Raw genomic sequence first — 13,882 nt, 5'->3', positions numbered from 1 at the left:
TTGTTTACCGTTTTTATCATTTCTGTATGAGATCAAGTATATTTAGATGCCGTAACTTACGTTGTTTACCGTTTTTATCATTTCTGTATGAGATCAAGTATATTTAGATGCCGTAACTTACGATGTTTACCGTTTTTAATCCTTTTTGTATGAGATCAAGTATATTTAGATGCCGTAACTTACGTTGTTTACCGTTTTTATCATTTCTGTATGAGATCAAGTATATTTAGATGCCGTAACTTACGTTGTTTACCGTTTTTATCATTTCTGTATGAGATAAAGTATATTTAGATGCCGTAACTTACGTTGTTTACCATTTTTAATCCTTTTTGTATGAGATAAAGTATATTTAGATGCCGTAACTTACGATGTTTACCATTTTTATCATTTTTGAATGAGATAAAGTATATTTTAAATGCCGTAATTCAAGTTTTTACCATTTTTATAATTTTTGTATAAGATAGTGTTTTAGATGTCATAACTTACGTTGTTTACGTTTTTATAATTTTTGTATGAGATAAAGTATATTTAGATGCCGTAACTTACGATGTTTACCATTTTTTATCATTTTTGTATGAGATAAAGTATATTTTAAATGCCGTAATTCAAGTTTTTACAATTTTTATAATTTTTGTATGAGATAAAGTATATTTAGATGCTGTAACTTACATTGTTTACCATTTTCAATCATTTTTGTATAAGATCAAATATGTTGATGCTGTAACTTACGTATTTTACCATTTTGAATAATTTTTGTATGAGATAAAATATGTTTTAGATGCTGTAACTTTTCATTGTTGTAACATTAAGTATAAGATTTTTTTAAAGTCCCTTGTGATCTTTAGTAAAAAGCAGTAAGTGGTCACTGTCTATTAGAGATGCATGGATGTTCTAATGACTCCACTGTTAAAAACAAATCATCCACCCGCCACCCTTGTGTATAATTTTAGTTAAAGCCTTTAAGTTATTAAGCAATATCTCATGTAGTTTTTTTCCTTTGTGTTTTATATGATGACCACTAGGGGGTGCTTTAGCCACAGGTTTTCCTTGATTATTTTTCCCTGAACAGACGAACGTAGTTTTAAAAAAAAACGAAAGTAAAAGAGTAATGCACGTTCATTGCATTTTACCAAGAAATTAAGAGTTTAGTGTCTTTATTAAAATCAACACATTAATGATTTGTCTCTCATTCACCCGCAATTAATTGTAATGTTTTTTTATTTTTTACTTGTCCTACCCGACCCGCGGATCATACAGTGTTCGCTGATATAACCGCGATCCACATATCACTACTGTGTATGTTTGTTTTTTAACTAGAGATGATTTTGCAGTGAACAATTTCGAAACAATCAAATCATGTATTTTTCATGGCGAGCAAAACAAATTTAATAATAATTACCAAACACAAATGCAAAAAAATTCAAACTTTGGAAAAATATTCAGATTTTCAGCTATATCGTCAGGCACTAGTGAGAAAGAGCCTTGATTCCTCATTACACAAACCATTTAAATCAGACGGATTTCTGTCAAGTTGTTCATACGACAAGAGTTCAAGGGTTCAATCCTGAGGGAACAAAATCCTATAGGAAACTCAGCAGGATGAGCAAGAAATTGGTGTGTGTGTGTGTTATCTCATTATGGTTTGGCTGTGACTGATCTAAGAGCTTCTCTCTGTGGGAACACCTGCACACTCTATAATCTGACTAATTCCACAGAAATCCACCCGCTGCCCAAGATTGTGTGTGTGTGTGTGTAATTAATACATTATTAAATATATGTTTTTTCCCCATTGTCATGGTTTATCATCAAAGTTTATGGCAGTAAATACTATCATATGAACTGATTTACTGATATACACTACCGATGAAAAGTTGGTAGTGTCTCTTAACAAAAATAAAATAAAAATAAGAGTCTCTTCTGCTCACCAAGGCTGCGTTTATTTGATTAAAAATACAGTAAAAATGGTTTAATATTATCATAATGTAAATCTTCTGTTTTCTATGTGAATATATAGTCAAATGTAATTTATATCCTGTGATCAAAGCTGAATTTTCAGCATCATTACTCCAGTCTTCAGTGTCACATGATCCTTCAGAAATCATTCTAATATGATGATTTAATGCTCAAGAAACATTTATGATTATTATCAATGTTGAAAACAGTTCATATTTTTGTGGAAACCGTGATTAACTATCATTCAAAAGATCGTAAAAAGAAAGATTTTAAAAATTAATAATATTTGTATTCCTCAAGGATGCATTAAATTAATCAAAAGTGACAATAAAGACATTTATAACGTTACAAAAGAATCTATTTTAAATAAAATGTTGTTCTTTTGAACTTTCTATTCATCAAAGAATCCTGAAAAATAAAATGTATGCATTTCCACAAAAATATTAACGGACACAACAGTGATAATAAGAAATGTATCAATACTGCAATGTGTTTACTGTGATATTAAAGTACTAATACGGTGATTTAAGATGATGTGTGTTCTGCACACCCGGAGCTAACAGTCCTAAAGCCTTAAAGCAGATTCATAATAAACTCAGAGCTTTACGCCACAGGCTTAATGAATTAATTCAGATCCTCTGTGTTTCACTTAAACCTGCAGAGCAATCTGTGCACCGAGACACATTCCGGCCCACTATAGCAAATCCAGCAATTACACAAGAGAAGTAATCACTTTAAAGGCTACAGAAATAGCAGCAAGTCAGTGTAAGGATTAATAACCCGTAATTAACAGACACATGGAAAAAATGACATTGGCAAAGGCCTTGTGCTTCAGACCGGATGAGCGCTTCACTCACCGCGTCTCAGGTTGGTCCAGTCGACGGAGGAGAAGAATGGATGCGAGCGCAGGCCTTCGTATCCCAGACGCTCCCGAGATCCACATAACACACTCTGGAGGAGGTCCACGAACTGAGCGCTGGCTTTAGGCTCCTCTGGGAACTTCAGAAAACGCTGTGAGCAAAACAACACACATGAAAACATTACATTTTTGTGCGCAGAGTTGGGTTATGTAGCTTTAAAGACGATCGATTTAAATAAACTTAGTTGAAAGTTTAACTGAAATCATGAGCTGAATAACGACGCTTATCTTCTATACAGCTGCTTAAAGCTGAAGTTGAATCATTTCAACAACGTTCAGCACATCTCTTGATTTATGTATTCACTCTTAATTAAAACAAAGATATACTTATAATTTAAAAAGGCCATATAATGTTATAATGTTGTTTCAGGCTCTACTAGAACAGGTTTTCCTGCTTGAATGTTGATTATTTTCCTCATATCCTCCATTGTTGTGGCTCCTCTCTTCCCAGTCTGTCAGTAACGCTCTGTTTACTTCCTGTCTCTATGAAGCCCCTCCTTCTGAAAAGCACACTGTGCTCCGATTGGTCGGCTGGAGCAGTGTGTTGTGATTGGTCGAGCACTTCGATTGTGTTTGGGAAATGCCCCGCCCCTTTCCATTCCAAGGTCAAATTCAAGCACTTTTCAAGCACTTTCAAGGTCCATTTTAAAGCTTTTTCCAGCACCTTATACCACCGTAAATTACATTTACATTTAGTCATTTAGCAGACGCCTTTATCCAAAGCGACTTACAAATTAGGACTAAATTCAGCGAGTCATCATAAAGAGGCAAAAGCAACAACAACGCAAGAAGTGCTCAAAATACAAAGTTCAGATATTATTCAGAGTAGCATAAGCCTGATAAGTGATGTTTCGAAGGGAAAGGAATTTTTTTTCTATGAGGTTATTACATAATTACATAACAATACATAGTCAAAATTATTATTTTAGTGTTTTTATCACATTAAAAGAGATAATACTATAAACAGCTACAATTGTGTTTCGTAATAGCAGAGGGATCAGATATTTAAGCAAATCACAAGTTTTATTTTTCAAAATGTATCACTGTCTAAGTAGATAATGCCTATGAATAATACTTTTCATCATATTAATGTCCAAATATTGCTTCCCACATAATGTGATTTTCAGGCTGTAAAACTGAAGTAATTTCAAGGGATGAAAATATGAAGACATGGGATTTGAACAGAAATATTTTACAGGCCTTGGTTTTGGGACACATTCTTGATATAGACAAGCTTTGAACAAAATCACATTGCAACAACACCCTGTAATTCCATTTTAACCCAGAAGACTGATAAATAGCCTATATTAACTGAAAGAAAAAATTTCATTTCATTGCCAAGACATATACATTTATCTACTGGAATAGAGCAGTGTAAATATTGCATAAGGCCATCCTCCAGCTTACAGTCGGCTACTTGTACGACACTCCATCTGACACGGTTCCTGTTCAGCAATCAGCGATTGTTGTTATGCGCTGGGCTAACGTTTGCAGGTTTTAATTAGCGGGTAGTTAACGTTAGTTACTGTGCTGTAACTTTGGCTGTGTTCACTGCATATTCAGGACGTTTTGTTGCTGGGTCGACCAAAGCGGAGCGAAGCATTGGCGCAGTTTTCATGAAGGGCAAAATTAGTTATATAGACCAAAACCACTTTTTGCACCAGACTGTAAACATGTTTTTTTCTGCTGTAAAGTTGGGCATTTTAACATGGAGGTCTATGGGATTGAGTCTCTTCTGCAGCCGGTCTCTAGTGGCCAGTCGATGAACTGCAGTTTAAGTTTTAGTTTCAAGAGAGAGACAAGAAAGTCGCCGCTTGAGTAATATATACAATAATTGACATTTATGCATTTGGCAGATGCTTTTATCCAAAGCGACTTGCATTGCATTTCAAGGTACACATTTACATTCTTATCAGTTCTTGCTTTCCCTGGGAATCGAACCCATGACCTTGGCGTTGCAAGCGCCATCGCTCTACTGTTTGAGCTCCAGGATTATTAATAATAAAAAGTAATTCACACTGCTGGATTCACCTGAAAGTTGATGATGTTGTTGATGGTTTTAGTGGATGTGCCGTCAGCGAAGGGTGATTTCATGTAGATCATCTCGTAAGCGATGACTCCCAGGGACCACCAGTCGCTCTCGGGGCCGAAGCTGAGTCCCGACAGGATCTCAGGGGCCGTGAAGTCTGGAGTTCCCACCGGGAGTTTGGAGCACGTCACCTATTCCAAATAGCCACACACCAATGAATTAACCTCTGGATCTTGAAGTGAAACATGGTGCACTGACAATATATTTAAACTAGGGCTGTCAATGCTAACACCGTGTGCTAACTACACCCGCCGCGCGATAAAATCCCTCTTTTCCATGTTAATCAGAGTGTTTGTCCCAGGCTGTCCTAACCAGCCGCGACGGCGACACGTGACGATTCTATTTTAGAAACGGTTTCTATTTTTCTGTGACGTCGCGCTGGAACAACAAACACAAAGTGTGGCGATGATCATCTCAGGTGCTGTTTATGTGCTTCATTTAATGTTAAAAGCATGTCATGTGACTCTGAATATCATTTAGTGCTCCAGCTTTGTAGCAAGATGGAAACAAGAACGTTCAAACTGTGAACAAACAAGTGTATTCTTTGACAAAGATTGTTTTAGTAACTCAGTAGCCTATGTGTTTTAATAATGTTTAAATGGAGTAATATTAGTGAATTTGATTATGTAGCGACTTATCCATGTTCTTGCGAGTGCCGTCGAGATTACTCTCTGGTGCTGTGAGACTCCGCCCACACACTGTTCTGATTGGCTGACTCCGCCCACACACTGTTCTGATTGGCTGTGGGTTTTGATTGATTTCGACGCATCTCGCAGTCGCGTCGCGTCTAGTGTGGACAGACAAATTATTTGTTGTTGGAATCTTATCGCGTCTGGTTAGGACACGGTGTAACGCGTTAATGGATGTGATTAATATTTGTCCAGTTTAACGCGTTAACGCAATTAACGCAGCATCCGTTTTTTGTCTCATTCTTTGGTCAGCGTTACATTATATGATCACGCTCTTCTTCATGCAAATGCTTTTAAACCATTCAAGCGCGACAAGACAAAAGAGAATGCGCTGTCTGTGAATGTCCTGACACACACACACACACACAGAAAGACGCGCACCAGTATCGTGCGCACAGACTGCGACAGAATACAGTTTCTCTTTCGCACTTGAACGAAAAATAACACACAATTATGCCATTTTGTCGAGTATCCTCATAAGAGCAGTCTTAAAAGAGTTAAAGTCTTAAATGAATGTAAGAGTAGTGAGAGAATGAGGCGTGTGTGAGATGTGTCATGCAGCAGCGGCCGCTCTTAAAGGGACAGCAGCCAATAATGCTGTCTGTCAGGAAAGTTAATCACAGAACACAGGGAACGGAGAACATTAATAAGAACTAAAAAGACTAAAGAACTTTTGTAGCTTTAATAAGGATTAGTCTATATTTAATTTATAATTTATGCGGTGCAGACTGTTTGAAGTGCACAGGTAAATATGACATTAATTATGAGTTTATGTGAGGATCGTTTTAAGTTCACTTTAATGAAAAGTTGTTATATTTTTTTAAGCCTAATAAATGTAAAAAAAATCGTATAGCTTTCAATGACACTGTAATGTTGAATGGCTAAAATTAATGTTTAAAATTCTGGGAAAAAATTATTTCCATCGAGACATCAGTGGCTGTATTAGTATCAGAGATACTGACCTTCATTCATAAAAAGATTCCATTAAACAAGTATTTATAATATACTGTATTTGTGTTGTTTCTACATGAATTTAGAGATTAACTGTGAAATTATTACATTGTGATTAATCTAGTTGATATTTTTAATCGATTGACAGCACTAATTTAAACCCATTTATTCAGCATCACATGAATATATATATATATATATATATATATATATATATATATATATATATATAAAATAATGTCTTCACACTCGTACCGTTCTGTTAGCCGTCAGTCTGGCTGCCGATCCGAAGTCGGCCAGTTTAATGTGACCCGTGCGGTCGATCAGGATGTTCTCTGGTTTAATATTCCTGACAAAAGAAAGAGAACAAGCAGAAATGTAATGTAATGTAAAAAATTATTAATTGTTTATGATGATTTATTATTAAATAGAGCATATTTTTATAATACATAAATTATTAATAAACTAGCATAAATATGTACAATGTGTGTATGAATAAAAATAAAAATAAATAAATGTGTATAAATAAGATACAAAATTATACATAAATTATTTGTAAACAAGCATAAATATGTACAATGCATGTATAAAAAAAATTATATATATATATATGTGTGTGTGTGTGTGTAAGATACAAAATTATTAATAAATTATTAATAAATTAGCATAAATATGTACAATGTGTGTATGAATAAAAATATAAATATAAATAAATAAATGTGTATAAATAAGATACAAAATTATACATAAAATATTTGCAAACTAGCATAAATATGTACAATGCATGTATAAAAAAAAAAATATATATATATATGTGTGTGTGTGTGTGTGTGTGTAAGTCAAGTCAAGTCAAGTATATTTGTATAGCGCTTTTCACAATACAGATTGTATCAAAGCAGCTTCACAGTATTAAATTAAAATAATACAACAAGGTTTGTTTCTAGTGGAATTTATTGATTGATAAAATTAAATTCAATATCCCCAAAATATCCCCAACTGAGCAAGCCAAAGGCATCAGTGGCAAGGAACAAAAAAAAAACTCCATCAAGTGACCTAATGGTGTCCTAAAACTCCATCAGGTGACCTAATGGAGAAAAAAAAACATGGGAGAACCCAGGCTCAGTCGGGGGCCAGTTCTCCTCTGGCATTTATGAGCTAGAGGCCGGATTGTAGTTTGAACTGTAGGATTATATGAATGCCTGGCTGAAGAGATGCGACTTTAATCTAGTTTTAAACTGGGAGAGCGAGTCTGAGCAACGAACAGTATCAGGAAGACTATTCCAGAGTTTTGGAGCCAAATGTGAAAATGTTCTCCCTCCTTTGGTGGTTCTGGATATCCTAGGTATGACCAAAAGCCTTGAATTTAGTGATCTTAAAGAGCGCGATGGATTATAGGGTGATAAAAGATCCGTTAAATAGACTGGAGCTAAGCCGTTTAGGGCTTTATAAGTCAGTAGCAATACCTTATAATTAATACAGAACTTTATAGGTAACCAATGCAGTGATGATAAAATCAGTGTTATATGATCATATTTTCTTGATCTAGTAAGAACTCTAGTGGCGGCATTTTGGACTAACTGTAGCTTGTTTATTGAGGATGCAGGACAACCAGCTAATAAAGCATTACAGTAATCCAGTCTCGAGGTCATGAATGCATGAACTAACTTTTCTAAATCAGAAACTGATAGCATATTACGTAGCTTAGCAATGTTTCTAAGGTAGAAAAAGGCTGTTTTTGTAACATATGAAATATGATTTTCAAAAGACAGGTTGCAATCGAGTATAACACCCAGGTCTTTTACTGTAGAGGATAAAGTAACAGGACATCCTATGATGTTAAAGTTGTATTGTGCGAGGTTTTGTGGGCGGTTTTTTGAACCGATAAGTATTACCTCTGTCTTGTCTGGATTTAATAAAAGAAAATTACGCGTCATCCAATCTTTTATATCTTTAACACACTCTATCAATTTGGAAAATTTAGCGTTTTCATCCGGCCGTGATGAAATATATATTTGAGTGTCATCAGCATAACAATGGAAACTAATTCCATGTTTCCTTATTATATTTCCAAGTGGCATCATATATATTGAAAATAACAGAGGGCCTAATACAGATCCCTGAGGCACTCCATAGTTTACTGGAGTTATGATCGATTTTTCTCCATTTAAATAGACAAAATGGTAGCGGTCAGATAGGTATGATTTGAACCAGCTTAGTGCTTGTCCTTGAACACCAGTATAATTTTGTAGTCGATCTAAGAGTAATGTATGATCTATAGTATCGAACGCAGCACTAAGATCAAGTAAAACTAGTATTGAGATACAGCCTTGGTCAGAAGCTAAAAGTAAATCATTCGTGATTTTAACGAGCGCAGTTTCAGTGCTATGATGCGGTCTGAATCCAGACTGAAACTTTTCATAGATATCATTTTGTTGCAAGAAAGAGCCCAGTTGAGCGGACACCACTTTTTCTAATATTTTAGACATAAATGGAAGATTTGAAATGGGTCTATAATTTGCTAGGTTATTATGATCTAATTGTGGTTTCTTAATGAGTGGTTTTATAACTGCCAGTTTAAATGTTCTTGGAACATGACCTAAAGATAAAGACGAGTTAATAATATTGAGGAGAGGCTCTTCCACTACAGGTAACACTTCTTTCAATAGTTTAGTTGGTATAGGATCTAATAAACATGTTGTTGTTTTAGATGAAGTGATAAGTTTATTTAAAGGAGAACTCGGTAACTCTAGCGAACTCTAGTCACTTCTTCGCTGATTTTCCCTTTTGTTGTCGCATGTTTTCCCCACGAGCTCCCCCTACAGCTGTGGGGGGGCGTATATTTCACAAAACAGTCGTAAAAAACTCACTTGCGGCGGCCTCCTCCCCCTCTCTACCGCTGCTCATGTGCGTTTGTTTTGATCGGAGCAAGCCAACTGTATCGTGTGGAGCTATGTCTACCGAGGTGGGTAATCTGGTAATACATCATACATGTGTGTGTGTTTATGTCGAATTGCCGTAAAGCAATTTGTGTTTCGCGCTCGTTCTCGTTCTAGTTCTCGCTTCTCACGAGACTTCCAATTTCTAACTTGCCGGGACGGTAGTGTTGCAAGTTGCAAGGTTGTTTTTCCGCCTGGGAACGCTGGGGGGAGCGGGGAAAGTCACCAATATCACCAGAACAGGTTGTTTAACCATCCAAATGATTTCTAGACAGTTTTATTAAGTTAAAAAAGTTACCAAGTTCTCCTTTAACTCTTTTTGTTCTATAGTTGTAAAGCACTGTAATTGTTCTTTCGGGGTGATAATTGAGGCTGAATTATAAGGCGCGATTGAAGATTGAACGTTTACAATTGTGGTTCTGAGGCTTTCTATTTTCTCAGTGAAGAAGTTCATGAAATCATTACTACTGAACTGTAACGGTATATTTTGTTCGGGTGACGTCTGTTTATTTGTTAGTCTAGCCACGGTGTTAAATAAAAACCTTGGATTGTTTTGGTTGTTTTCTATTAGTTTGCGGAGGTGCTCAGCCCTGGCCGCTTTTAGGGCCTTTTTATAACGTGACATACTGTCTTTCCACGCGATTCTAAAGACTCTAAAATTAGTTTGTTTCCATTTACGCTCTAAAATACGGGTTTCTCTCTTTAAAACATGCGTAGTATTGTTATACCATGGTGCTTTATTTTTCTCTCTGACCTTTTTTAATTTAATGGGTGCAACCACATCCAATGTTCTAGAGAGAATGGAGCTCATAGTGCTAGTTAGTTCTTCTAGTTCATCTGTTTGTTTGGGTTCAGGCGGCAGCTGAGACAGATTAGATAAGCAATTTGAGAAATTATCTATGGTGGATGGAAGGATTGTTCTGCCTGGTTGATAACGCGACGCCGCATGACATATTACAGCAGTACGTAATATACAAGTTACCATGTAATGATCAGTGACATCATCACTTTGTGGAATGATATCTATATCGGTTGGATCGGTTCCATGTGATATAATTAAATCGAGTGTATGATTAAGACGATGTGTTGGTCCGGTGACGTTTTGCTTGACCCCAAATGAATTTAATAAATCTGTAAACGCAGCCCTTAACGCATCATTTGGATTATCTACGTGTATGTTAAAATCTCCAACAATTAATGCTTTATCGACATTGACTCATAGGTCTGAGAGAAAATCTGCAAACTCTTTAAGGAAATCAGCGTAAGGCCCTGGCGGTCTATATACGGTAGCCAAGGCTAGAGATAATAGGGATGTTTTTCTAACATCTAAGAGCGTAACATTTAGTACAAGTACTTCAAATGAAATAAACTTATAACCCGTTTTCTAAGTAACATTGAGAATATCTCTATAGATTGTTGCAACACCGCCGCCACGACCAATCAGACAGGGCTCATGCTTATAACAGTATCCAGATGGAGTAGACTCATTTAGACCGAAATAATCATTTGGTTTAAGCCAGGTTTCAGTAAGGCAAAGTACATCGAAGCTATTATCTGTGACTATTACATTTACAATAACTGCCTTAGGTGTGAGTGATCTAATGTTTAGAAGACCTAGCTTTAGAAATTGTTTTTGTTTACTAATAGCAACATTTTCTGTTTTAATAACAATTAGATTTTTCCTAGATCCTGCAGTAGATTTATTATTTGATCTCACTAAACGAGGAATAGACACGGTTTCTATGCAATGTTCTACACTAGTATTTATATCAGTTAAATTGGTGCAGCAGAGACTATGATTTGGACTTTTGGTTACTAGTCAAACGGTATTTAACATTTTGGAGATGTTATCCGACAGAAGATCTGCTCCGAATCTGCTTGGGTGTAAGCCATCAGCACGGAAAAGCCTAGGACGCTCCCAAAATAGATTCCAATTATTTACAAAGAGCAGTTTCTGCTCATTGCACCATGACATTAACCATTCATTTAGCGCAAATAATCTGCTGAACTTTTCATGCCCTAATCGGTACGTGGGAAGCGGTCCTGACACAATGATCGTTGTTTCAGGCGATGTGCTGCGTACCGTATCGATCAGATTCCTGAAGTCTTTCTTCAGAACCTCCGTCTGGAGCAGCCTGATGTCGTTCACTCCCGCGTGCAGGACCACAGTTCCGACGCGCTCGTCACCGTTCAGGATCTCGAGAACGCGAGCAGCGATATCAGAAACACGAGCACCAGGAAAGCAGTGACTTTGCACCTTACTTTTACCTAACGTAACGTGTACGTGCCAAACGATGGAATCGCCGATGATCACAGCATCGCGTTCTGTTTCGCGAATAGGGGAGAAGCGGCTTTGTGTGGAAAAATTCGAAAACCGGGAGGGTCGGAGAGAGTCTTGGTCTAGACCTGACTCGCGTCTTCCGCTGCGGAACCACCCAGGCTTCGTGGTGGCGTGTTGGAGCCGGAGTGAACGAGACCATGGCTGATTTCGACCGATGCTGAGGAACGCACGGAGTAGACGAGGTCGGAGTCAGCGGGTTAGTAACGTTAAACACTGATTTGTGTGCATCGGCGCGTGATGTTTCAAGAGCCAAACACCGGTCTCTCAGCTCGGCTTGTCTCAATAAAAGGTTGTGGATCTGTTTCTCAACAGCTTCCAGCTCAGACTGCAGTGCGTGCAGCTCAAATGTGTCCTCACCTGCACCAAACGGTAGACTACTTACATCTGATATATTCGCCATTTTAACAGATGGACAGTAAGTTAGCAACGACGCTACCAGTGATGCTATCAATATTAATACTAATTTATTACTGAAGTCTTGGATATAATCCGTCTTTTTAGTGGTACGGGTGTAGAGTAGACGCACGATAGGCGAAAAAAAGTTTGTTTGTAAGTGAGTGTGGAGAAGACGCGTTCAGCCGTGATCCACAGGAGTAACCTATAAGAGTATCCGATGTTGGATCACTAAAGGCTTGAGACGCGTCTGCTCAACAGTCCGCGTTGTAACTATGAGGTTTGAGCAGTAACGTTAGTGCTTCTCAGAGAGGAAAAGTAGAAAATGTTCGTTGTAAGTGAGTTTAAAGAGAAAAATCAAGAATTATAAATCAAATCGATAGAGCTCCAAACGCGTCTTTGTGTGTGTGTGTGTGTGTAAGATACAAAATTATACATACATTTTTAATAAATTAGCATAAGTATGTACAATATGTGTATGTATAAAAATAAATATATAAAAGATTCAAAAAAAGTATACATAAATTATTAATAATATCAAATGCTCTCTGGAGTGAGAATGCCCCTCCCCCTAATAAATACCACCTATCAGTGACTAGGCAATAGCAAGTAGCCAATCGTGTTCATGGATGTGAAGTGTTTGGTGTACCTGTGAACGTATCCCATCTGATGCACCGAGTGAAGGGCCTGTACGAGCTCGGCCAGGTAAAACTGAGCCATAGACTCGTCTATCTGATCTTCATATCTGTTCATCAGAGCCATGAGGTCACCGCCGGGCAGATACTCCATCACCTGCTCACACACACACACACACACACAGGTGAAGAGTCGCAAGAGGAAAAACACAAAACTGACCAGATTCATTTATTTATTTCATTTGAAGAAGCTCACAAAAGCTGCTTAAGACGCACTTAATGTGTGAATATCATTGCATTAGATAAGAAAATATCAAACAAATTAGGGCTGCATGATTAATCTACATAAAGCGATCATTAAATAGCAAAGGCTGCGGATTTAATTAAATAAATATGAAGACAATCACTGTGTTCTTAATTCAGTGTTTAGTATTTCATTTTTATTTAGTTTAATACTATTATTATTATTATTATTATTATTATCACCATTATATAGAGCTTTAAAATCATTCTCATTTGAAATATTATTATTATTACTATAAAGAGCTTCTAAAAAAACATTTTAAATATTATTAATAATTAGAAGGCTTTAAAATAATTTGCATTTTAAATATTACTATTGCGATTACTGCTACTAATATTATTATTATTATTATTATATAGAGCTAAAAAAAATCACATTATATTATTAATAATTAGTATATAAGGCTTTAAAATAATTTCCATTTTAAATATTATTATTGCTATAACTACTACTAAAATTATTATTATTATATAGAGCTAAAAAAAATCATTATTACTACTATATTATTATAATTATTATAATTATTATTATTATAGCGCTTTAAAAAAATCTTATTTTAAAAATTGCATTTTAAATATCATTATTACTACTATAATTATCATTATTACAATAGAGCTTTGAAAAATTGTGCAGCTCTAAAACAAATTCTACAAAATCTTTTCTCTTCATCAT

The 13,882-nt window shown here is 36.1% G+C and overlaps 1 protein-coding gene across 5 annotated transcripts in view; it reads right to left on the bottom strand.

Moving 5' to 3' along the window:
• The window catches only part of cita (citron rho-interacting serine/threonine kinase a), a 139,165-nt gene that overhangs the window by 104,707 nt on the left and 20,576 nt on the right, over positions 1 to 13,882 (bottom strand). For all 5 annotated transcript variants that reach the window (XM_082171199.1, XM_082171200.1, XM_082171202.1 and 2 more), the window contains exons 6-9: positions 12,921 to 13,063; positions 6,857 to 6,950; positions 4,904 to 5,092; positions 2,811 to 2,964 (exon numbers count right to left, since the gene is read on the bottom strand). In XM_082171199.1, coding sequence (XP_082027325.1) covers positions 2,811 to 2,964; positions 4,904 to 5,092; positions 6,857 to 6,950; positions 12,921 to 13,063 — 580 coding nt within the window. The remainder of the gene's footprint in view (positions 1 to 2,810; positions 2,965 to 4,903; positions 5,093 to 6,856; positions 6,951 to 12,920; positions 13,064 to 13,882) is intronic.

Source organism: Leuciscus leuciscus (assembly GCF_965113295.1).
Source record: "Leuciscus leuciscus genome assembly, chromosome: 5".
Classification (NCBI taxonomy): Eukaryota; Metazoa; Chordata; class Actinopteri; order Cypriniformes; family Leuciscidae; genus Leuciscus; species Leuciscus leuciscus.
This window is presented reverse-complemented; position numbering and strand designations above follow the sequence as displayed.